The sequence below is a fragment of the Tubulanus polymorphus genome, chromosome 7, assembly GCF_964204645.1.
Source record: "Tubulanus polymorphus chromosome 7, tnTubPoly1.2, whole genome shotgun sequence".
Classification (NCBI taxonomy): Eukaryota; Metazoa; Nemertea; class Palaeonemertea; order Tubulaniformes; family Tubulanidae; genus Tubulanus; species Tubulanus polymorphus.
In genome coordinates, this window is record NC_134031.1 from 6,145,718 (window position 1) to 6,170,296 (window position 24,579).

The 24,579-nt window shown below is 39.2% G+C and overlaps 2 protein-coding genes across 3 annotated transcripts; one reads left to right on the forward strand and one right to left on the reverse strand.

Annotated features, from left to right (window-relative positions):
* Window positions 1-882: 882 nt before the first annotated feature.
* LOC141908048 (pre-mRNA 3' end processing protein WDR33-like) lies at window positions 883-19,646 on the reverse strand. Of its 2 annotated transcripts, none has more exons than XM_074797841.1 (17): window positions 19,501-19,646; window positions 16,916-17,270; window positions 16,186-16,254; window positions 15,911-16,015; window positions 15,723-15,818; window positions 14,793-14,944; window positions 11,463-11,560; window positions 9,584-9,710; window positions 8,627-8,781; window positions 7,894-7,972; window positions 6,226-6,336; window positions 5,368-5,462; window positions 5,210-5,278; window positions 3,899-4,153; window positions 3,330-3,343; window positions 2,506-2,845; window positions 883-2,009 (listed from the first exon to the last, which is right to left on the reverse strand). In XM_074797841.1, the coding sequence occupies exons 2-17, from the start codon at window positions 17,219-17,221 to the stop codon at window positions 1,177-1,179; spliced, it is 2,904 nt and encodes a 967-aa protein (XP_074653942.1). In that variant the 5' UTR covers window positions 17,222-17,270; window positions 19,501-19,646; the 3' UTR covers window positions 883-1,176. The 2 variants fall into 2 exon arrangements, with proteins under 2 accessions (XP_074653942.1, XP_074653943.1); XM_074797842.1 differs by having other exon boundaries at window positions 16,916-17,274; window positions 19,505-19,644.
* A 231-nt stretch (window positions 19,647-19,877) lies between these two features.
* LOC141908065 (RNA polymerase II subunit A C-terminal domain phosphatase SSU72-like) lies at window positions 19,878-24,475 on the forward strand. The gene is made up of 5 exons (XM_074797867.1): window positions 19,878-20,221; window positions 20,991-21,134; window positions 22,083-22,222; window positions 22,874-23,001; window positions 23,580-24,475. Exons 1-5 carry the CDS (start codon window positions 20,145-20,147, stop codon window positions 23,679-23,681), a joined length of 591 nt encoding a protein of 196 aa, XP_074653968.1. The 5' UTR covers window positions 19,878-20,144; the 3' UTR covers window positions 23,682-24,475.
* The last annotated feature ends 104 nt before the right edge of the window (window positions 24,476-24,579 follow it).

The following is a 24,579-nucleotide window of genomic DNA, read 5'->3' on the forward strand; positions in this document are numbered from 1 at the left end:
CGATTTTTATATCTATTCGACTAGTGGTCAGAACTAATAACCGAATGCTCTTGATTTCCGAACTATTTCCAGAATGTAGTTTAGACTAACTGACATTCGGTTTCACTTAGTTCGACTATAGTCGACTAACTCAGATAACCAAAGTTGGCCCTGATTGGAGATTTTTTCTTTAAATGCTTTGAAGTTATTGAGACGAGAGACGAAGGCCGTTTCATTTGTGCTCTTCAGAAAAATTATCTACTTTCTTCTCAATTGCTGCATTTGGGGATTTCTTTCAATTCTTCCATCAATCTTCGACTCAGAAGAATGCCTATTCTGTCAATCCTCTACTAAGAATATTCTCTGTTGTCTGGAAGAGCACAATCAAAAAGTCGTCCAAGTAAAGGCTAGATTCTATCTTGAGTAATTCCTAGGTTATAGATAATTCCTTGGATGTTTTTAGAGGCATGTCCAGTAGAATTCTTGGCCTGTCACTGCAGCTATGGGTGCTTGACTAATTTGCTACTGTTGGTAAGGTTGGAGTTGACAGGGGCCAGATGTTTATACGTTGGTTAAACATAACCAGTGGATAAATGCCATAGTAATAATGAACTTTTGATAGTTACTATGTTAACTATCCACTGGTTAACCCTAACCAACTTTTGAGCTACTGGCCCTTGATCTGATATGACAGAAGAATGGCGAAAGCTAAGGCTGGAAAATGGCAGGATTCAAAGTACAATAGGTTTACAAGACCCAACGGATTAAGAATGAGGACAATCTATCGAAGCATCTTGGCCAAACCAGTGTTTGTTTACGGTACGCAAGAAAAAGATTGTAGGATGCATCTACACTTAAAATGAGCAAATTTAAGTAACCCAGCATGTACGAAAAATTCATCAATTTATTACCGATGATCACATGTACAAAGTATCAATTTACAATAATACATCCCACAAATAGGTCACCTGTTCAAGTGCATGCAGCAGATACATATATATACAACATTTAACACTGGTAACACGTTGATGTACAGTGTATTACAGTTCATTCACTGATCAGAAAAACCACGCAACGCCCTCTCTCTTTATCACATTCAAAATTGTTTATATCAACAGATACCAGACGGAAGAATATTATATAACCACTGACTGGTTCTACCGAACGAACGCTAACCCGCCCGAATTTTCAACTTCATCAATGTCCACCTCTGGAGCCCCGCCATGTGGCTCCTCTACTGCCGCCGCCGCGATTCCAATCACCTCTACCCCTGACCGGGTTCGGTAACAACGAAACCCTGCCGCCTCGTTCACCCCCGCGCCCTCGGTCGCTTACGCCGCGACCGCCCCGCATACCACCACCGCCGCGGTCCATACCAGCCCCGCGTCCGCCGCGATCTAAACCGGAACGTAATCGCGGATCGACCGGGCCTCGATACGTATTACCGCCTCTCGTTGCGTCCTGCCCGCGACCTCGGCCTCTGAACCCACCTCGACTCGGCGGACTGCTATAACTATTCGGACTGTCGCTCCATTGCGAATGACGAAAGTCGACGTCGCCGCCGGCCACCGGATCGTCCACACCCGGTCCTTCGTCCCACGTTCGTTTACGAATCAACGAACGCTCGTCGCGATCCGCGCCGCCTCCTCGGTCACCGTTGGCGTCAGGACGCTGGAAATTACTCGTCAACAACGACGGAACGTTCCGTTGATCCGACGACGACGACGACGATTTCTTGAAACGTAAATCCTCGTCTCTCGACGACGAGCCGCTGACGCGATGGTCGACATCTCGCGACGACGACGACGCCGCGAGTCGCGCGTCGTAATCGCCGCGATACGAACCGCGGCGATCGACGTCCGCGCGACGATGATCGTGATCGGCGTTACCGCTGCCGAGCCGATGATCGATGTCTTTTACGCGATCGTCTTTGTCGCGAGTTCGAATGTCTACGTCCTGATGATTCGATTCTGTACGCAACTCGTTCAAACCTTTATTAACCGAGTTGCCCAGCGATGGCGCCATCATTCCTGAAAATTTGAATAATAAACATTTAAAAATAAATATTCGTCCATGAATCGAATCACAGATCAGGGTGGCCACTTTCTAATGTTACAAATCCCATGACTTTTCCGCGATTTTTGTAAAAATACCCCGAGTGAATTAGAGAAATTTGTATTACTATTTTACATTGAATCATGTACTGATAAAGAAACATGTGGTCAATAGCATTATCCAAATTCCCTGAGTTTTCCAAGGTTTTATTTTGACAAAATTTGTAAAATTCCTCGAGTTTTCCCTAATTTTTCTAGATTTTTCGGATTCCCTTAGTTTTTCAGGTTTTCCAGCCCAATGGCCACCCTGCAGATGCACAGGAACTGGCCCCAATAACAAAAGTTCGTAGGCATCGAACACTTCAGTAGCTTAGCTTTACATCAAGCGACATTGTATAAACTAAATATACGAGTACGTCAAAATCGACTGTTTATATTTTTTGTTTTTGTTTTTTAAACGGCCTGTACTTACCCATCATAGCTGCCGGATGCGGCAACATGCTCGGGTGCGGGGGCATCATTCCCGGCTGCATCAAATTCATCATACCGGGCATCATACCCGGCATCATCCCCGGTGTTGAAAACATCGACTGCGTTTGTGGCTGCTGTTGTTGTTGTTGCTGCTGCTGCTGCTGTTGTTGTTGTTGAGGTTGTGGTACCCCGACTACGGCGGGCGGTAACTGCTGCGTTTCATTCGCGTCATCCGTATCTTTATCGGGATTCATGATTTTCTGCTGCATCATTTTTAAATGCTGTTGTGCGGCGGCTCTTTGTTGTAACATCAACTGTTGCTGTTCGGCCGGTATCTCGATCTAACAATACGATATCGAAACATAAACGTTAGTTACTGACTTGCGAACCTTTTGAATTATTGAACATGATGTACCTCACTATTTAAGAGTTAAATCTGCCCCAACGTTTTAATTGAAGAGACAAATATTAACCTCAAAATGTGGAACTAAATCCTACTTTATCTTATTGTGTAAAAATTTTTTAAATTTAGGCTACAAAGAATTGATTCCTTGTTTCTCATTTCTGCTGAGCTTAAAAGTCTATTTACACTGTACATTCATTTCAATTAGGTTCAAGCCAACCATAACAGACAGAAAGAACTGTCTGTTATGGCAGCTAGAGAAATGAACTGATTACAAATTTTATTTCAGTTCACAAAATGTCCCTGCTGATTAGGAAAAACAAGGTATGATTTTTTGTTTAGCCTTTTTAAAGACCATTCACTATCATTGAGATACTAGTAGTGTTGTAAATGGCTGCTAGATGGCGACGTTGTATTCTTACCTTTTCTTCTTTATCTGGAAAAAGGAAATTAAGGCATCATTATTTTTCATGTAAAAATAAATGAGAAAATGTATACGACACTCTATCAAAGATGTTAGGGCCAGTTTACAGAATCGTCACAAGTATCATTAGTTTAGAATCAAGTTATATTTCTGACAGAAATAAACCTTCGGGATGACTTTTAGAATTATCAGGGAAAATAGACAGCTATGTTCACAATTTTGTTCTAAAATAATCTGTGAAACTGCAATTCCCATAAAAATGTATCTATACGTTCAGAAATTCATCAGGGAAGAACACCCAGTAAATCGCTTCAATCACGCATCTGTAAAAGTTTTTTCAACTGCTTCGTTTGAAAAGCTGACCCCCCATTCACAATTCATTCTTCCACCACGATTCTACCCGAATTGACATCCCACAGCTGACCCTACCGACTCAAATCGACCCAGAGTGGTCGCACCAGACATACCGGTACCTTAAGGTTTTCATTCCCCTAAGAATTAGAAATAACCTAGTCTACGAAACCGTAAAACCAGAGCGGCCCAGACTAGGTTTATTTTATTCTTTACCTTTGGCGTGTAACGGAGCTCCTAATTTATCGTTGCTGCCGCCGTCGCTATCGCTACCATCGTCCGGTTCCATCGCCGGAGTTTGAATACCGGTTTCCCAATTCTCCTGGAATTTATGCGGCACCGGTTTCGTGACGGGCGGTTTTTTGTAAAACGACGACCGCGAACGAGACTCCTCTTTGATGATCGCCGCCTTGTCCTCATCGGTCAGCTGTAATCCGGGAATCGAGTAGTCGGGCTTTTCTTCTTCGACGACTACGAAAAAATAACGAAAATCGTGTCGATCTCAATTCGTTCATTCAACAATATCATGGTTACCACAGTAACATGAATCAAAAATTCCCAGGTTTTCTCCAAAGTATTTCATGGGTAATTTTTCAATTTTTCCAAATGGAAATGAACAAATGCCATCATGCTACAGTCAACATTTTAGCGGTGACTGGTTGATAAACGTGATTTTGCAAGGAAAATTGCTGAAGAAAGTTGCCCTTGGCAAATACAATACAATACACGAAACGTTCCATAAACGTTGAATTTTCCAAATATTTCCCTGATTTGAGGAAAATTTATCAAATTCCCAATTATTTCCAAACTGGGAATTATCATATCAAAATTCCCTAGTTTTTCCCAATTTCCCTGTTCTGTGGGAACCATACAATATGTATAATGAGAATCCCACAATAAAGATGGGAAGGGAAAATAATAAAATCCAAAAATGTTTCCTTGAGCTGGTAGTTCATTCAACTAATAGTCATGTTCAGGAATAAGGGTTTTCTAGACCTTATTATTTTCTCGTCTTTATTGTAGGATTCTCGTTATATTTACGTCTCAACAACACGGATATTGTGTTTTATCAATGTTGTTCATTCGATGCTTAGAACGTTAAGCACCTACAATACTGGCCATATCCCCGTATGGCACAACATTGATTTAATTGTAACTTTATCCCAATACATAATCACGACTAGGCATTAAGGCTGTAGGAGCATCATACCTAAACCCACTCGCTAAGTAGGTAGTGATGCCTAAAAACTTCCTTGGTGCAATTGGATTAATTACATATAAATCTTAACCCCTTCAGTGCATGTACACCTGGCAGCATCTGTCATAGTGAAATAAATATTAGTAACTTACAATTCACTGAGGTGGACTTTTTAAAATTTTCAAATTATCTCCAGCGCTTTCGGGTATCAATTAGTCAGCAATAAAAGGGCTAAATCAACCCATAGAACAGAATTGAGGCAGAAATTCGCGATTTTTGTCTCGATTGCTTTGAAATATGTGATGTTAAGTTATTTTTTGTTTACGTACCGGTCTCTTGAGCTTGAACCTGTTCGACTTGACCCATACCGGGAATGTGCGGTTCGTTCATGGTGTCGTCTGTGAAAAGAAAGTTTGGAATGATGAAAAAAATCACAAGCAAATTAAAACGAGATATCGATAATTTCGAGGCGGACGGCAACACTCACCGTACTCGTTATCGTCGAGAACGCCGGTCGGTAGTGTGTTCAGATTGTAACGGTCTCTCATCTTGTCTCCCGGTCGATTCCGTGTCCAGAATTTACTGTCGTCAAAAGAGAAAAAAGTTAACCAACAACAACCAAAACACGGTTTTCAACAATGATCCCTAGGTGAAAGTTCGAAACGTTCCTCCGTTTTTTAATTTCAAAAAAATCTTGTATAATGAATTTTGCTTTCAAATTTGTACTTAGCGGATTTTCATTTTACAGCAATGATTATGTAATACAAAGTATTCATACTTGTAATACAACCAACAATATTTTTTACCAATACATTCGAACTGTGAAGAATGTTCACATACTAACTGACCAGAGTCAGTAAAAAGTTACATTTTTGTTAACTCAGTATTCCTGGTGATGTCTATTAGGTTATAGTCCAAAAGTCGAATCGATAAGTCATTAGCTTAAAGGAAACTTTTCGGACTTGATTTTTCTCGTTATATTAGTGTGGGATTCTTAATTTATTAAAAGTTACGTGCGTTTAAAGCTAGATTTTTGAAACTGCATAATTTGATGAATTTAGCATGTACGTAACAAGGTGGTGAGCCTATTCATATCATTTACCATGGGGATATTATCCTAGGTTAACTTGATATATTAGGGGCATTCTACTATTTACTATACTTTCCGATAAATTATATATATTAGTATTGTCCTGATACCATTTGTACTTATTACGTCAAAAACAACACGTTTAATATTTTTCCATCATAACTATGTATCCCGGACGTATATTTGCGTTAAAAAAATTTGTAAGCGCAAAGCAATTATCATCATCATCGTTATCATAACAATACCAGTACATACGTCGTGTGGTCGTTAGACCCAGACGCTAGAATATGTCCCATCGGATGCCACGTCGCCTCCCAAATCATGCCTTCATGAGCTTGCTCGATCACGCCTACTTCCTTCTCTATCCTGCAATAATCATACATAAACACGGCTCATACATGTCATACTAAGCCTGACGCATAAGTTTGCAGTTCTAAGCACTTTTGATAGTGAGTAGACACTTTTAACGAACTTTTTGCAAGGCAAAAGTTACATTTTCCTATCATTTACGACCGCAGCTCTGATCCTATTCTGTTACATAAATAGAGTTATTGATGTCAAAAAAATAATTCGGAATACCAACAGTCCAAAAGTAAGCACTTAACGAGAACTTTTGGAAATTTTGCGAATAGTTTAGACTGTTTAAGAGTCTCGGTAAATATTCTCAGAAATAAGCACTTTAAGTAAGCACCGGCGTAAAACCAAACGTAAATCAATTGTTATCATAATTGTACATCTTTAAGCAGATTTTCATGGCTGATGGCTGAGTAATTGAAAGCCATCGGTTTTTCGCACACAGGTCTTGTCAGACCTGCCAACATTGAGTTCAACTATGTTTGCATAATTCTGAATTTTGCCAGTAACATAGAGGAGTTTCTCACCAGTTCGACAGATTACGCAATGGTACCAAAATGTCTGAATGTACTTTCCAAATTAGCCCGTAACGTATTGAAGTTTCCCAGTAACAGCACTGGTATCCCGCAATAACGCGGATTCGGTAACGCATGAATATTTAACTTGATAGTCTGGTTTAAATTTCTGGAGCCTGCATCTCTTCTGGGAATAGGCGGCGGCTTCATCATCAGCCGATAGAACAGCGATTTCCGATTCACTATTGTTACAATCGTCCATTTTCCTTACTACAGATTTTACGCAATTTGGGTAATGTTTCAGAGCATCCACGAAATGGAAGTGATATTGGAAAGATACAAAATGGCGGCTTTTTGAATAGCAGAAGGGACAGGGTTTAGGGTCTAGAGGGTCCAGAGAGTTAGGGTTAGGGTCAAGAGGCTCCAGAGGGTTAGGGTTAGGTTCCGTTACATATTATAATAGGGTAGGGTTAGGATGAGGCTATAAGTAGTTAGAAAGTTGCGACTCCTGGCAGCTTCAGCGATAGCGCTGGGGGGAAACGTTAGGCTAGCACTCTTGTGCTTGCGTTTTCGATTCCCAATTTTCGTGGATCTCTCTTAGAATTGTATTCGCGCATGCGCATTGGTTGTTTTGTGGATGCTCTGAAACATTACACAACTTGCGATTCTACAGAGACTGAACCAAGGCCTACTTCCGCTTTCCGAAGAAACTCGCCGCAGTTAGCACACCGATAAATGATTAGCAGGTGGCGTCACATGTCGGCTGGGGATTGTGCTATTAGATATTTCTATCGCCACTAACGAACTCAAACACGTAATTTATTAGACATAAAACAGAACATTGTAACATGTTTACAGTTCAATCGTGTTTTATGGACCAAAAACGGAACAATTTTTATTTTACTTTTTCCACCATATTTTTTTCATTCGGATCGGAACGTCGTATTATTGACATGCCAAACGTAATGTAATACGGCGAAACCGTAACGGTTGGCAGGTCTGTCTCGTCAATCCAGAGGGTTCAATCAAATCCTGAAGGAATGAAAATTCTTACCCGACATTCCAGAACATGATCGATCCGTCAGATCCGCCGCTTACCAACAAACTCTCGTGTATCGGATGCCAATTAGCAGCTGAAATTCAAATAAACCAACATACATGGTATACTTTCATAGTCTTCGAAGAAATATTGTTGCACGCTTATGGAAGGCATTTGGATTGCTCAAAGGGGTGGACAGTCAATTTACGGGAATATTTTACTGAGATAAGGATTTTAGTTAAATTATTAGCACGATTAACTGACTCCGGAGGTTTACTGAGTTAACCGGTACCTAGTAAGGAGGAATTAACTGCATAAGACACACACAACAATTTAAATCAACTATTTCAGTGCACCTTAACGTGAGTGCGGTGTATAAATCGGCGATGGACTTAGCTTGTACACCGGATAACGGTGTATTGGTGTATTAATATTGATGTAATTAGTTATATAATCTCTATTGAAAGATGGCAGCACCTGTCGAAAATGTTGAAATATTAGTAACTAACTATACACCGCACCGTGGTGTTGATGCACAAAAGCGGTGTGCCCATGGAATCGTTAAAATTTTTAAAAATATCTCCAGCATTTTCAGATATTAATTAGTCAGCATTGAAAGGGTCAATATTGTGTCTAACATTAATGACTTCCTTAGATAAATATACATTATCGGGGTACTGCTAACTTTCAGTATGAAACCATGTCCCCGGTGTATGCAGCTATTCGCACGTCCTCACAATATACTTACTTATTACTTCCTTTTTGTGCCCTTTGAACGTTTGTACTTCTTCTTTCAGATTTCGCAGATCGAATAATTTCAGCAAATGATCGCGAGACGCCGTGACGAACCAGCGGCCGTTTCGGTTCCATTTCACGTCCATGCACGTGTTCTTGTGCGCATGCCTACATAAATAATCTTGATTAATCAACATATATTTCAGAGAGTAAAATCATTATTTTTCCACAATCACGTTTATGCCTCCAGGAAAGGAGTTGACCTGAATAATATTTTTTACTACATTATATACAAAGCCTTACTCGCATAAGATCCGACCCGATCGTCGGGTTGTAAGGAATCGGCAACCAGTCGCCGATTTTTCAGTTGGGGAACTTTTGCGAAATGAATGAACTCAAGATTGTTAAAACTGATCGCAGACCAGTTGTAAACCGATCGGACCAGGACCGATCATAAGGTTGTAGCCAATGAACAGCGATGTACACATTACATGACTTAAGCGTTCGGGTCAAAATGATCGCGGTTCTCAGGTGACCCGAGTATAGCTAAGATCCGACAAACGAGTCATAGCCGAATCAGTGACTCGTCCTCGCGATGTGGCACGATTGTTCTAAAGAATCGTAGACGATAGGATCAGATCTTAGTTCGACCCGAGTTTAGCTTAACTTGACCGAGCAAAATTTGGCCTACTTCAGTGGAACCCCGTTATAACGAATTCGCATATCAACGATTTATCAGTTATCACAAACCTAGAATTACGTCCCAAACTGGATTATTTCATAATTTCATACTGAATATTTAACGAACCATCGATCAACAGAAACAAATCTGCTGGAAATCCCCTGAAATTCTTTGTAACAAGGTTCCACACATCAGGCACCGTAGTTTTTTATTGTTGGTGATATCTAGAATTCAAGTCTGTATTCATAGTATGCTAGATTTACTGCACGTAAGGGCGTAAACACTTACAACGTAGCGAGACCGGTACCAGTTCGCGGGTCCCATAATTTGATAGGCTGTTGACTGTCCTTGCTGCCGGATATCATGAGACATTTTTGAGGATGCCACGCAACGCACTTCACATCAGCTCCATGACCTATACGTACAGTCATTCAATGAAATTCTCAAGTTCACAATCACAAATGGCAAGTCTTATCAAATGAGATATAATTCTAACAATTCATAAGTGAATAATCATGCGAGGGTTTTTATCGCGGGCGCAAATTGCAATTGATTCTTCAACAAACTGGGCCTGGCTTTCCCTTTCGTGATATGGGGTCAAAACCCAGTATGTTCAGAGACTGGATGAAGCTATGAAGCCTGGCCCTCGTAGGCCAGGTGCACAGGTATTTGCGTATTGGAATATGAAATCATCATTAGCCAATCAAAAAATCTCGTTTGATATCAAGTTGATAATTTTACAAACAAGAGCAAATATAAGTTGCGATCGCACGGAGACGATTTGGCCCGTGCCTAATTTAGAGCGGGCATTCACATGAAAACCACTCACTTGATACTAAACAGTGTTTTAACAAAGCGAAGTGAGTCAGTTGCAATTCACACGCAATAATTTGATCCGTACTAGAATTTGGCTCAGGCCTGGTCTGGAGGCACAGGTCTGTTTGGCACCCATGTTTGAATCTGGCCTGGTCTGAAGGCAAGGGTCTGTTTGGCACCCATGTGAATGGCTGTTCCGGGCAAAATACGCTGGTGTGAACGCGACTATACATGATAGGAAATCCAATCAGGTCGGCACATGGCCCCTAAGTCAAAATCCAACAGTGAGGTTTTTCACTCGCTATGCGCTATCCGCATTATTTGTTGTGGGTTAGAATTAGACTTGATGAGGGAAATACTGGAAAATCACCGTGCGCATAACTGATTCCTGGTGTTGACGTATGGATATCATATCTACGTAACCAGTAATTTTATCTAATGGTAGTTCAGCTTATAGCTACAGGGCCACTTCATTTAACCTATTGGTACATAGTCATTTAACCTATTGGTACATGGTCATTTAACCCATTGGTACATGGTCATTTAAACTATTGGTACATGGAGAATGGAGCTTGCACCGAGATAAAAATAAATACCATAAATACCATCACGTAGGTGTCAATTGGCAGCCCAGAACCAACCCTTCACACACTGACCTTCCAAGTACCGTGAAGTCTTGTGGGTCATTTAATGAGGTTACTAAGTATTGTCAAGTCTTGTGGGTCATTTTATGAAGTAACTTAAGTATGAAGTTTGTAGTTCTAATTAATGGGGGTGAAAATTTCTGTGGACCTTCGCAAAGGAGGAACACAGGTAAAGCCTTGCCACTAACAAATTGGGGATGGGTGCAGGCATCAGATTAGTTATCCCCTGCATGAGTAACACTTCACTAGCAGGCTTTAGATCCAGGTGGAGATCAGGGGCCAGTTGCTCTAAAGTTGGTTAGAATTAAACAGTGGATTTAGTTGACAAAGTGACAATTGAAATTTCATTGTTACGATGGCATTTTTCCATCGATTATCTTTCACAAACTTTTGAGCGACTGCCCCCCCGCCCGAGGGCTGGTTCTTTAAAACATATTTAGCTCAGGCAAATAATAAGTAGTGTATTTGCACTGTTTCTTTTGACAGCTTTCCAGAATTTCCAATGTCGTTTTTTTTACAGAAATTGCCCCTCTTACACTTCTTTGCGACAAAAAATCATGCCCTTTTCGTAAAGAAACCGCCTTTGGGTAAATGGGGCGTTCAAAATTTTGAGGGTTTTACGAAAGTCTCGTAAGACCCCCTGGATCTACCGCCTGTTGTTTACTAGAATACGAGTTTGAAAAAAGAAATAATCGGATAGAACTTACCTCTCAGTATTCTCTCTTCCGTACATCGTAAGAAATCCCATACACGGACGGTTCCATCGTCGGAACACGACGCAAATTTAGAATCGGATGGACAGAAACTGCGAAATAAATTGCCATCGAAAACTCAAAAACACTATCGAATAAACAATCGGAATATTTCATTACATCTATTTATTTCATTTTCGTCGAGAACCTATAGATACAGCTCATCGCCCGAAAGCGTACGTTTTATATTTTATTTTCAATTCCTTTAGCTCTGGTCGCGGTATATATAAACTGAAATAGCACGGACTTGGTGCTGCCTGAAAGGACTCAGCTAAAGGACTAGAGCGCCGTTCACACACAGCGCGATCAAAACTAGCGCCAAGGCAGATATGAATGGCTTCAACGTTTACAGTTCATTCTAAATACAGTAGAACTCACTTGATCCGGATACCTAGACTGCACCCAGATTTCTCTGAATTTAGTGAAATCTGTTTTCAGATAATCGTTGATGCGGATCCAGGTAAAATGGACCAAACATCCCATCCAAATTAGATGATAACCCGAATTATTGTGAGTTTTACTGTATTATGAAATTGTGAACGCCAGACCTGTCCTAAAGAAACGAGCGCGACCATAGCTATTATCATAATCATTTCTAATTCGATTTACGATGCGCGAGCTGTACGAATAGGTTCGAGGGTCTTTAATAAGGGCCAATAAATGTCGGTTCTCAATTCATCCGAAAAAGCTCCTCTCTAAAACAATCCAAAACTGAATCCACCACATGTATCCGACTTCAACCGATTCAAATAAAAACATAATACAGTCAAACCCTCTTAATCCAGATCAGTATAAGGTCCTATAACGAGGGTGCCAATGATAATTGATATTATACAATGCTGATATTATTACCCATAGCCTATATCTATTTGTTCCCTAGGAAGGAAAGTGACATACAAGCTGTTAATCAGTATAGTACCAGTTAGCCTATAACATATCCAACTAAAATGATACATTTTTGGAAAATGAACCTCAAGGGCCATTGATTCACTAAAAGCTAGCACAGGGCTGCCAACCGCTGAAAAGTGCTATCGGTAACAAATTGAATTTTTTCATTTCATTGAAATATGAAAGAAAATGTTCAAATTAATCAATAATCATTAAGACCCTCTCGGTAACATCTTTCATATTTCTGTATGCATCGAACAAATCGAATCAGTATTCCGCATTATAGAATACTAACAAATACTGAAAATCGGGAAGTTAGCTAGCAATTACCCGAGGCAGGGACAAATATAATGGTAATTTAGTTTTACTACCCCAAAATCAAATTCATAACTTTTTTGCCATTAATTCCTCTAGGGAGGAAAGGCCAAATGAAACCTAGCCCAAACCGAATTAAGCGCGTTTGACTGTACAAGCACGAACAATTCCAAACCAACTTATCAGTCCTATCTATCAAATGCACAACAAGCCAAAATCATTTTTGTGGGGATTCATCTGTTTATTGGCTCGAAAATTCATCGTACAAATCAGTGTATGAAAAATCAAGATTATCAGATGAATCAAATACTCTATACGAACCCCCGCCCTAAAATTTATTAACCCACCTGACAACAAAATCATTAATATATATATATTCAATGACGAAATTTCAACATCCTGAAAAGATCATTTGATAATACCAACCCAGTAATTTATTGTCCCTTCCCATTCAAAACAAAAAAAAAAAAAACATAATATCTCAGGGTCGAGAAAGCCTCAAATCGCATGGAGTGAAAAACTGAAATAAGAAAGTCCTTTGTTAAACCTGACGATTAATGGAACTCCTTAAAAACTGGCAGAACCACTGTCACTGAAAACCGCTTCAGAAATTCAGGGGGTCAATTTGAGGGGTCCCACAGAATATCTTATTCAAATATTCTTTTTCTGACTAGTTATAGGGTCCATTGAAATGTTGGATGGTACATCCCCGTACGAGCACATTGGGCTAGTACCCGGTCCTCTGTTTTGTACATGATGGCAACGAGATATAGCCCGTAGAAGCCATGATTACACATATGGCTTGGCCTCGGTCAAACTTGACCTGATCAGACCTGAGACAAATTTGTCCTGCGCCTAATAACAGAGCACACGTAATATCACTTGTTACTGAAATGCTAGGACATGATGACCGCTAATAGTGGGCCCCGTGCCAAAAACTCTCGTGTGTGCGATTGCAGTTTTCTGCCCGACATCTGTTTAAGTATGTATACTACTTTTTTTGTTTCTTTTATGCTTTCACCCCCCCATATCTTGATGAGAGCAAAAGGAAATTCAATACAGGTATGTACTTTTAAACAGCTAGTTGTGCTATTGATATATATATATGCACAACTGGCTGTTTGTGTTGCGTGGGAGTTTTCAATATTGGATATTGACGACAAAATTGGCACCGAATCAAAAAAATATCTCTATGAAATGCAGCAAACAATGAAACTAGTAAGTAACTAAACCTCAGGCATGGAGGACAATTGAACAAGCAACACTCAAGTCGGTTCAACCATTGAACTAAGAAAACCTAAAACAAATCTTAATTGAAAGGCAAGGTAACAGACATCTCATATACCGGTGCATAGTTCATCCTTTGAAGATGACCATAGTTTCAACTCGGCTGATTGCCCATATATCTCATATAAATATATAGATCAGAATTACCGACTTTTTTTGGGAAGAAATGAAAGTGGATCAGAGTGCTCGGAATTGGAATTTACAGACTTGACCTGGACCGACGTTAATGGCTACAAAGTTTCTCCCGACGGACTGAAAAAGTAGTTTGAACCGAGGATGAGCCTGCTAAACGTAGACGGATGAGAACTCCTCAAAGATGACACAGAGAACAGAGAGAATCCTTTCTTCGCGTTAAATCCTTCCGAAAACTACAGACAAAATGGCTAGTCGATCCCCCGGAACTCCCATCCCGTCAATATTTATTCAGCCCTCGATACCCGAGAAACTTTTATTCGTTTATTTCTTTTTTCACTAACTCAATAATCAATAATATCATAAAACATCCCCCGACAATAGTAATAATAATAATAATACTAATAATAATAATAATAATAAAACAGGTCATAATTGATGAATAATAATAATAACAGTAAATATAGCCTGATAAAAATAATGAGAAAGCAGATTTATAAATACGTTTATTATTCGAGAAATCTGTTCTCATCAGGCAAACCGGTAATGAAACATGTCGTAATGCGCAACGCCGCCATTTATCTTTATTGCGAAATGACTGAAAATGACGGCAACAAAAAACGAAATAGTAATAGTAGTAATATGCGTATTATAATATCCCACCTTAGATCGCGTACTGCCTCTTTATGAGCCTGATACATCTTAACATTATTCATATTAGACTGCCAGTATTTAATGAACCCGGCGTGGTCGGCGGTCAACATCCACGTGTCGTTGTGACTCCAGATCATCGTCCTTACCGGAGCGTCATGCGCCTGAAATACGCAATCAAAACCATACATTATAAATACGGGGTCGCTAAAGATCAGTCATTCCTGGATGAATGGAGTTTTCGAGGAGAAAATTTCAAATTTCAAGGAAGCATCTGCACCATTTCCATATTCCAATTAAAGTTCACTCGTTCAATCAAAACCATACATGATATGGGACATTTCGCTAAACGCAGTCATCCTCCCTTGGCTTAGCTTCTGGTTGGTCCTGCCACACTAGCCTGAGTGCGCAACTACATGCACAGCGTAGATGAAGTCATTATAAGCCAATCAGAAATCCTGTTTTATTTTAGCTCGGGACAGGTTTTACCATTTTAGTTTATCCATGAAATTTGCCTCTTGCCTCTTCGCGTTTATACAATGGGCAATCTGATCGGCAATCTGACCGAGTCTAGCGATGCCGTCAGGTTCGAATCCCTGCCGTGGGAGGATGAAATGGGGTATGATACTGTATCATAGTCAAACGGATTCAACCATGGGGTCCATACTATGTATTAGCTCCTTTCAGAATTTGAGAAAATATCAAAAATCAAGGACAGGGTCCGTACAGATCAGTCATTCCTAGATATAAGGATTTGTGTTTTCAAGGAGTTTTAAAGGAGAAAATGTTTGCGAAGCATTCGCATCACTTCCGTATCCCAATCACAATAGACTCTTCCTCAAGGTTTACATCATGGTGATATCAAGTTTTCTTTTTAATTATTACGATCTATAATTCTTCGATACAATCTATTATAGTTACTCCTACCGGATAACAATTTACCTGTAAAATCGTCTCAAAATTAAATGTAAGGCCACTCCACAATGTGAATTCACCACTCGATGCACCAGTCACAAGACGCCGACCTTCAGGAGTCCACTGAAAATTATGAACATTTTCGGCATTTCATTGTATTTCGAAAAATCGAAGAATCAAATTTTTCAACTAAACGACTGAATTATCATGCTTACGCATAAAGCAAAAATCGGGCATCTCAGTTTGTTAGTCGAAGTCCGGATGAATTTAGACGTGACGGCATTCATGTAGTTATCGGTCATACCGAATGGTGGCACCACCTGCGCAAATGAAACGAATAGTTTTATCATCCGTTCAACAATCTCTCCATAACTAGTGCCCAGAGCGAACTGATCTCAATCGAGCGCCTAAGTCGAGCTGACAGGAGAGTCAGCCGTATGAAAAGGTTTAGGGTAAAAAAAAAAATTGAAAAGATTACTCAACAACTTACATCTGCCTGATAAAGGTAGTCCGGCATCACAGACCTCTGATCTCTATAGTCTCTTTGCCATATACGATTCTACAATTCAAACAGAGATATGATATACAGATATAAATCCTTGATAACGCCACTGTTGGGACCAATGAAAAACATGGCGTTAAAACGAATTTGGCGTCATAAACAATGGTATTTCCGTTAATTTTCGAGTTGAATTGGGTGAATTCGTTCTCTAAGAATTTTGGCATGCAATGAAGGATGGTGTTAAAACGGACTATGACTGTAATTAAAGTCCAACCCGTTGCATCCGGATTTTTATCCAACAATATCCAATTCCGACATTTTTGTTATTTCAGTTTCACTAAAGATCGGTCATTCCTGGTTATAGTTATAAGCAGTTTTTCAAGGAGAAAACTTCAAATTTCAAGGAAGTGTTCACGTCCCGATTACTGTAGACACCTCCTGAATCGGTACTGTTTATCTCAGTTATCTCGGATGGTTTAGTGAGCAATTTTTATCCTACTAACTTTACTTAACTCGATTTCTAAAATTTGCTTACCGCCTAAATGGGTAAAATATATCTTGATCCCAACAGTACCAATTTAGCAGTAGTTTATTAATACAGTACAACTACAAACATTTCAAACATTTCTCGAAATTGAAGGAGTTTTGGGCTTTTTTCTCGGATCGACTCTAATACCCTTCATTACAGGCGTTTTGGGACGAATAAAAGAAGTCCTACCTCTAAATGCCGTAAAATCGGTGCGTTATAATCGACGGTTTTCCGGTAAACCGCTTTACGCATTTGTTTGCCGTTAAAAGCCGCGTTGACGTTTCCGCTGAAGCCCTGCTGTTGTTTGAAAGGGATGAATCGTTGGTGACTTCCGGCGGGACTGTGTTGGTGAAATCGCGGCATGTGGAAGAACCGCGGCCCTCCTCCGCCCGCCGGGCCTCCGCCGTGGTGATGCGGCGGTTGGTACGGGGCGTGAAATCGAGGCCCGCCCCCGGCCGGAGGCATCTGCTGCATCGGAATATCGACTAATGCCATCTGTATATTCGGTAACAGTCTTTAATATTTCGAACGAAAATGATAAATTCTACCTAGAAAATGAAAGAAAGAAAAACTAGTGTAGGTCAAGTTCAGTTATGCCTACGTCACTTTTCCAAAGACGACTTTTTGGCAATCCATCAATCAATACAGTGTAGATAATAAAATGGATCTGTTTTTAAGTTTATCTGCCCATCTTAGAATCCTCTCAAGATCAGTTGATTTGATAAACACATAAGGTTGAGTTAGAGATAACCAAAAGGGACACCTAGACTGCAATTACTCTATCATGCTAATTACACTCATCTTGAGAATTTGCTAGTCACACTTTCAATCTAGTCAAACTACCCAAAGAATTGTTACCTTTACATCGAACCCTCAAATTCTACCAAAAATGAAACAATTACGTGAACCCTTACTGTTGGATACTTCATCCTCAGGCTCCCTACATATCTTAAGCAGAAAATTTCAAGTTTTGAAGAAGCATCTGCATCACTTTCATATCCCAATTACTGATATCCTAGTACTGTACATTTTGGTAAACTATTAATTCAGCGGTATTATAAGCAAATTTTTATAGTTTACAGTACCATTGGTTTCCTAATTCAGTACACTGCCTATAGATAAAAATATTACCCAACAGTACCAAATGAGGAGTAGAAAATTTCTAATTGCCTTCTCCTCGTTAAATTGAAGGAGTTTGGGGCATTTTCGTACACAAAAGGAGTAAGTTTCAAAGCACCTTTGAAAGCATTTTCCATTTACTTTTAGGAGTTTTACACGAATCAAGGAGTTGTAGGGGACCCGGGGGACTGCACTTTTCTAGCCGTTGTGTCCCTTGACTTATGTTTGTATAACCTTACTTATATAGACACTTATATAACATTACCATTAATTAACATTTTTTGACGCCTTATAAAACGTTACCATTATGAAACCTAAACAATGCTAACCATTCAGCCGTAAATCGATGTGCAAAACGTCACAGGTCTATGTGTACACAAACAAGCTATCTGGCAAAATATTATTGACATAGATGTAGAATGGCTTCCTGTGATTATATAATGACCTATATTTGAACGTCGAAATGTTATATTGCATTGAATATCATTAGAAGACGTATTGTGATAGTAAAGGATGTATGATTATATCAGAAGCGGCAGGCATAAATAGAAATGATAAGTAAATCGGATTATTCGGTTAAATGGCGGATGTATACACGATTTGGAAGTCTTATATAAAAGTCAGACCCTGACATGGGGATGCTAGTGGAATGACGAAGCTATCTACGATCTGAGTAGGGCCGGCGTGAATTTCATCGGCGGCTACAAGCGGTCTATATAAAAACGTGTTAACATATAATTTCAATATTCAAATGTTTTAGAAAATATGTTCGATATAAGGGGTATGCAAGTTTCATGAGATTAGCAATTTATAATAGCATAGCTGTCATATACGGCTCCGCGTCCATTGATGGCATGTGTATAAGGTGACAATTCAATTCAATACTTTATTGATCATTATAACATTGAAATTCCGGGATAAAATTTAAAAAACTTACAAATCTTAAAATAAGAAAATACAAAATACAAGACACACGGTTAATTCATACAGAATAACATGAATAAGTTCTTTAAATGACAATGTCTACTTCAACCCAGACTCAAGTCTAGGATATCGAGTGACAGCCAAACCGGGCCCCAGGACCGGGCCGGCTGGCTACACGATATGCTCAACGTCATGACGAAGCAAACATCCAAAGAACTCTTTCTTCAACCATTGAGGTAATGAGGTTGCAAACCAGCTTAGAGGCAAAAGTGAATCGAAGTCGGTCACAAGTTGACAATTTTTTTAAAATTAGACCAGTTGAAGACTGTATCATCTACCCAATCGCCAAATCTCATAATTCCCCAAATTTCTTATAACTTCGATTTCAAATTTGCAATTCCACATTAGCTTCTCCCAGAAATTCTACATTTTTTCGCAGGCTTCAAATAATTTATTTAAGTTAATTTTCTTGTTTATCATTACACTACAACACCACATAGTAGAAAAATGACCTAAACTGCAGTTAGACCCCTGACCATACTTTTACACTAATGTTAAGTAAAATTCTTTGGCACGCTTTAATAATTCCCTCTTCTTCAAATAAACTTTGTGAATTGAAATTGAATTTATTCGACTCGTCCAGCCAGTTTCACAAAAGACGGAATACTCGATTGAATCGGGCCATAAATACACGAATACATTATCAAACAGCGAGATTAACATTTTCATACTTACGTCGACCGTTAAATAAACCGTTAAGCGTATGGACTAACTGGTGAAATACGCGTTAAATGTTCATATTTCCAAGTTGGAATCCTCGCATACTCGACAAGGCGTCAGCCATTTTGAATTCGTTGAAAATGGAAGCGCAAGAATTGTTAATTCAGCAAATGAACTGGCGAAGCGATTACGGTAAATGAAACTAAAGTATGAACTGCATCGATTCCTGAAAGAAAGTACTCTATATGAAATACGTTTAAATTCTACTTAAAATGAATGGAATTGGATTCTATGTATATCTAATCATACCACGTTTCATGTAACGGTTTCCGCTGGTGTCTAATAAGGCGTTGAAAGCCTGTGACGGCGCATTCTACTGTCCCTCCCCGAAAAACGAGCAATAAAAATATTTTTGTCGGTTTTTCCGGCATTAAACCTCTGAAATAAATTTATATCCGCTCATCACCTGTTTAACAAAAAAACCTACACCCAGTGCAAACCCGAGGAAATCTTCAGTTCTGTTCGTTGAGGCAGTTGATATGAAATCGTCCACTTAACAAACAAACATTTCCTGCTGATCGAACGGCAGATTTTTTTCAAACCTTCCCAGCGACTTCTTATTGTTTTAAACAGTTCATAATCTACCATTAATAAGATGCCGCAGAAAATCTCATTTGCTGTGGTGTGCTCTTCTAATCAGAACAGAAGTATGGAGACCCATAATATCTTGAGGTAGGCTTTTAGTTTGCCTTACCGTTAGCCCATTCAATAGAAACCCTTTAATGATGCCGTTATTTCGCAGACCAAAAGGCCTACCCTCTTGGTTAAGGGCAAGGAAGTTTGACTAAAAAGTTGCATTCAGGCCGGCAATTTCCAACAAGAGGATGACTGCAGATTCACAATGATTATTCTTGACAAAACGGGCAACACCAATTGGACGCCCGAGCATCGTGGCTCCCCGAAATTGCTAATGCGACCCTCAATTAATTTCTAAACAGAAACAAACATGTCTGCAGTCGCAACACATGTAAAACCACGGTTAACAACAGTAAATGTATTGAAACATCTGCAGTCAACATTTTATTTATCAGCAGGGGATAGTTGCTCAAAAGTTGGTTAAAGATAAATACCATAGTAACAATGAACTTTTAATTTTCACTATGCCAACTATCCTCTGGTTAACTCTAACCAACTGTTGAGCAACTGGCCCGAGAACTGTGAGAAGTATACTACGACCCTTGTCGTAATCGGCGCTCGTCACACCAATCTAGGTTAAATGAACCTATGTTTTGGGTACATTCGGTGACATAGCCTTCTCGAATTATACTCTGAAACTTTCTGATAGTTCTAATCTAATGGAATACACATCTTTAGATTCACCGCAGTTCAAGACACTTAAAAAGTCAATTGTTCCAGTCCTGTGGGGCACATAAGAACTGTTTCTTAATACAATTTTTGTGCTATAGTACTATTATTAACATCTGGATGTATTTCATTTCAGTAAGCGTGGGTTCAAGGTGCGATCTTTCGGATCCGGAAATCAAGTGAAACTACCCGGGCCAACTTTCGACAAACCGAATATTTACGATTTCAACACGAGTTACGAAGAAATGTACAGAGACCTTATGAAAAAAGATAACAATTTGTATCCTTTTTGTAATCGATCACATTGGCCTCTCCCCCAACCCAATAGTCTTTGATGATTCAAGCTAGACCATTTACATAATTGATATTCTATCGCAATGTTCATACAACCTTCGGGTTGTGACCATTCATTTATTAGGTACGTATGAAATTCTTATTTTTTTTTCAATCCCCCTGTATCTATGTAAGATACGTTCATTTAGAGCCCAGTCCTATGTATATACGTAAGAAAAAATGTATATTGTTACCTTTAAAATGAACTTGTTAATTTTATATCTTCAAACGGACATGCTTCCGTGAGACCCTTATTCTTGTACCGTCTGTCTGTGCGTCAGTCTTTCAGCTACTTAGCTTCGTTAATAGTGGGTCAATCTTGATGAAACTTGGGTACAATGTTAGTATGGGGCTCTAGTTGCACAGTGGCCGAACTAGGCCGGCACTTAAACAGTTTTTCATGATTTTAAGGATGACCTCGTAACTGAGGAATAGGGTTGAAATTCAAAATCAATTTTTCGATGAAATTTAGCTATTTGGCCTTATATACAGCATGGCTGAAATGCAATGGGAACTAACGCATGGGAATTTCAGAGTTCAAACCTTTTTCTCCCTGGGGAGAACTAACATCTGAGCAGCTGATAGGTGCTCGGGAGTCATTTATCAGACCGGGTACCCATTTTCTCCTGGGTGGAGCGAGGCAATGAGGATAAGTGTCTTGCCTTGGGACACTGCAGTAATGTACGGGGTTCGCTATAACCATCAGTGTGCTTAAAAGCTGGAGGAAAAATCTTTCCATTTCATTCATGGAAATGACTAAATCATCAGAGATTAGAATTTAGCTTTTGGCCTAGCCGAAATGCAATGGAAACTAACACGTGGTAATTTCAGAGTTTGAACCCGAGTCAGCCTGTGTATTAATGTGTGTTTTATTGTACTTAACTGCCCGTCGCAGATATACGCAAAACGGTATGCTACATATGTTGGACAGGAACCGAAGAATAAAAACTTGCCCCGAACGATTTCAAGGCTGTCAGGAAAGATTCAACGTTATTTTAACATGCGAGGAACGAGTGTTCGATCAGGTTTTAGAAGGTTCGTATCGAATGTGTTGACGATGTCTCGATACACATTTTCGCCAATCAACAAGTTCGACTTTTTACCAAATCCTACAAATTCTGGGGCCACTTGATCTTAAGTCATCTTAGTGGATATCTTTATGTGCACAGCTTTAAAGCTTGTCCCTCTCCGTATTGTGAACCAATTGTCTTGTACAGTATTTTGTTGATTATAAAATTTTTGTGGAGAAAATATCATGTCTATTATACCTATCGTACTGATGATGGCTAATAGTATATTCATCGCTCATGGATATTGTGTTTCTTCTCGACCTGTATATCTATACTCCAACAGCATGGTAATAAATAGTTAACCAGAATATACCATTGGCAAATAATGGGCAGGTCCAAGAGGGTTCATTATTTCTACCCTTCCTGGATAAGAGGGTAAAAAATGTAATATGTAATGTCTTTTATTGATATTGTTTATCAGCTTCACACATTGCTAAAGTTTTAAAATCCATGAATTACTCAAAAATGTACTAATGTACCCACCATAGAAACTTCTACTTATTATAGCCCTATCAATACACCCTCAGAACGCCAAATTCTAAAATTTTCCTTTTGAATCAATGTGTGTAGTTAAATTCCTAGGTCCCAATGATTTTACTTGATTATATTTTGACAGATTTGGAAAGCCGAGAAGTGCCTTCCGATGGAAGTGGTGTATACGCTCACATAATCAACATGGATATTATAGACAATCCTGAAGACGCGACGATCGGAGCCTTTCTACTCTACGATTTATGTACAGTGGTAAGTATTCTAAGACTTACGTAAAATATGAAATTTAGGCTAAAAATATTGATACCTTGCTCTGCATAGCTTAAAAGTTGACCCGGCTGGCCACCTATGTAGGCCTACCATGTACATTACTATTTTTTAAAGATCTTGATCAATTTTACCATAACAGACCCGGCAGCTATAGAAATGAACTGATTACATATATCAGGGGTTGACTGTAGTTTAAACGATCACAGTGGCTAAAATGAAATGAAAAAAAATTTCTGTGAATCAGCTTAGAATATTATTTTTCGACTCATCATTATTCTGGGAAGTGAGGTTCTTTCTGTGGTTCCATCCCACATCGTATAATTCCCCAGTCAGATATTCATGACGCAATTTTGAAAAGACGCTTCTAAAAGCGTTATCATTTCATGATGGCGACTCGTGTATGTTTGATACCCAAAGGTCTTAGTCCCACTAACAACCTTGTCCGACCATAACTTTTTCATACTTTTAGTTGAAAATTTCTCATTCATGGCAACCGAATTTCTGACTCTGTATTTCGAAAAATGAATCAGAAGGGAATGATCATTTCTATCGTTTTCCAGCTCGAAGACGCTGATGATTATGAGAACGACATGGACGAAATACTACAGGAATTCGAAACGCAGTGTAATCGAACAATTTTACACTCGGTGAAATATTACTGACACGAATCGTCGATTCGCGCCTTCTTTGCGGTTTTACGAAAGTCGCTGTACTAGGTTATTAGAGACACTTCTTCGCTCACAGACACAGTTGTGAAAATCGTCGTGTGGATCATTACGCTTTATTTTGTCAATCGTGAACTGCCTTCTTCAAATTCATACCGGTAGACTCAAGTGCGTTTGCGCGGAAAATAGTCGACCAGATGCCGAGTTATCGGGAGGAATCGGAAAATTGAAGACTTTTTGCCAAAAAGAATCAGAAAATTGAAGACTTTTTACCGACGAAATTTGTTTTTGAATTCACCGAATGTAGATTCGAACTTTATATCCGAATGATTTTAATATTTTGGTTCGGCGTTGTTTGATTATCGAATTTCTGTTATCATGGGGTTGCAAACCTTACGTAATTTTCAAGTGCGTACGTCATATTTTTACTGAATTCTGATATATTACACAATACCACCACAATAGCTATTCGAGAGCTTTCGGCATTTTAATTATTATACAGAAGACTGTTAATTAATAGATTTTTGGTGCAGTTCATGCTATAGATTGTAGGTACATTTTTGAAGGAAATTTTCTGGGGCATGCAACAATCTGAGGCAATTGCGGCGCTGCCAACCATCCTGATTTTCGGTATGACATGTAAATTTCGGTACAGTTGTATAACATTTAGTATTTAAATCAAACATTCAACCAAAATAATTAATTTCCTAATTAACCTAATTAATTTCGTGCTCTATAATCATGTAATATTCGGAATGATATATGTATATTTGTAAATGTAATAAAATTTAAATTAAAGTTCAAAATTTGGAAGTTTTGTTTCGATGTTTGTTTTACGGTCATGAAACGATCTTGCATTCTTGGCAGTTCAACTACAGCGGAACATTGTTACCGA

Coding starts and splice junctions, on each gene's coding strand:
- LOC141908048 (XM_074797841.1), bottom strand. CDS start 17,221: ATGGCATTAGTCGATATTCCGATGCAGCAGATGCCTCCGGCCGGGGGC. Junction 16,016..16,185: donor ACTACCTTTATCAGGCAGAT/GTAAGTTGTTGA, acceptor TCATTTGCGCAG/GTGGTGCCACCATTCGGTAT. Junction 8,782..9,583: donor GGTACCGGTCTCGCTACGTT/GTAAGTGTTTAC, acceptor TTATTTATGTAG/GCATGCGCACAAGAACACGT.
- LOC141908065 (XM_074797867.1), top strand. CDS start 20,145: ATGCCGCAGAAAATCTCATTTGCTGTGGTGTGCTCTTCTAATCAGAAC. Junction 20,222..20,990: donor GAGACCCATAATATCTTGAG/GTAGGCTTTTAG, acceptor ATTTCATTTCAG/TAAGCGTGGGTTCAAGGTGC. Junction 21,135..22,082: donor ATGAAAAAAGATAACAATTT/GTATCCTTTTTG, acceptor TGCCCGTCGCAG/ATATACGCAAAACGGTATGC.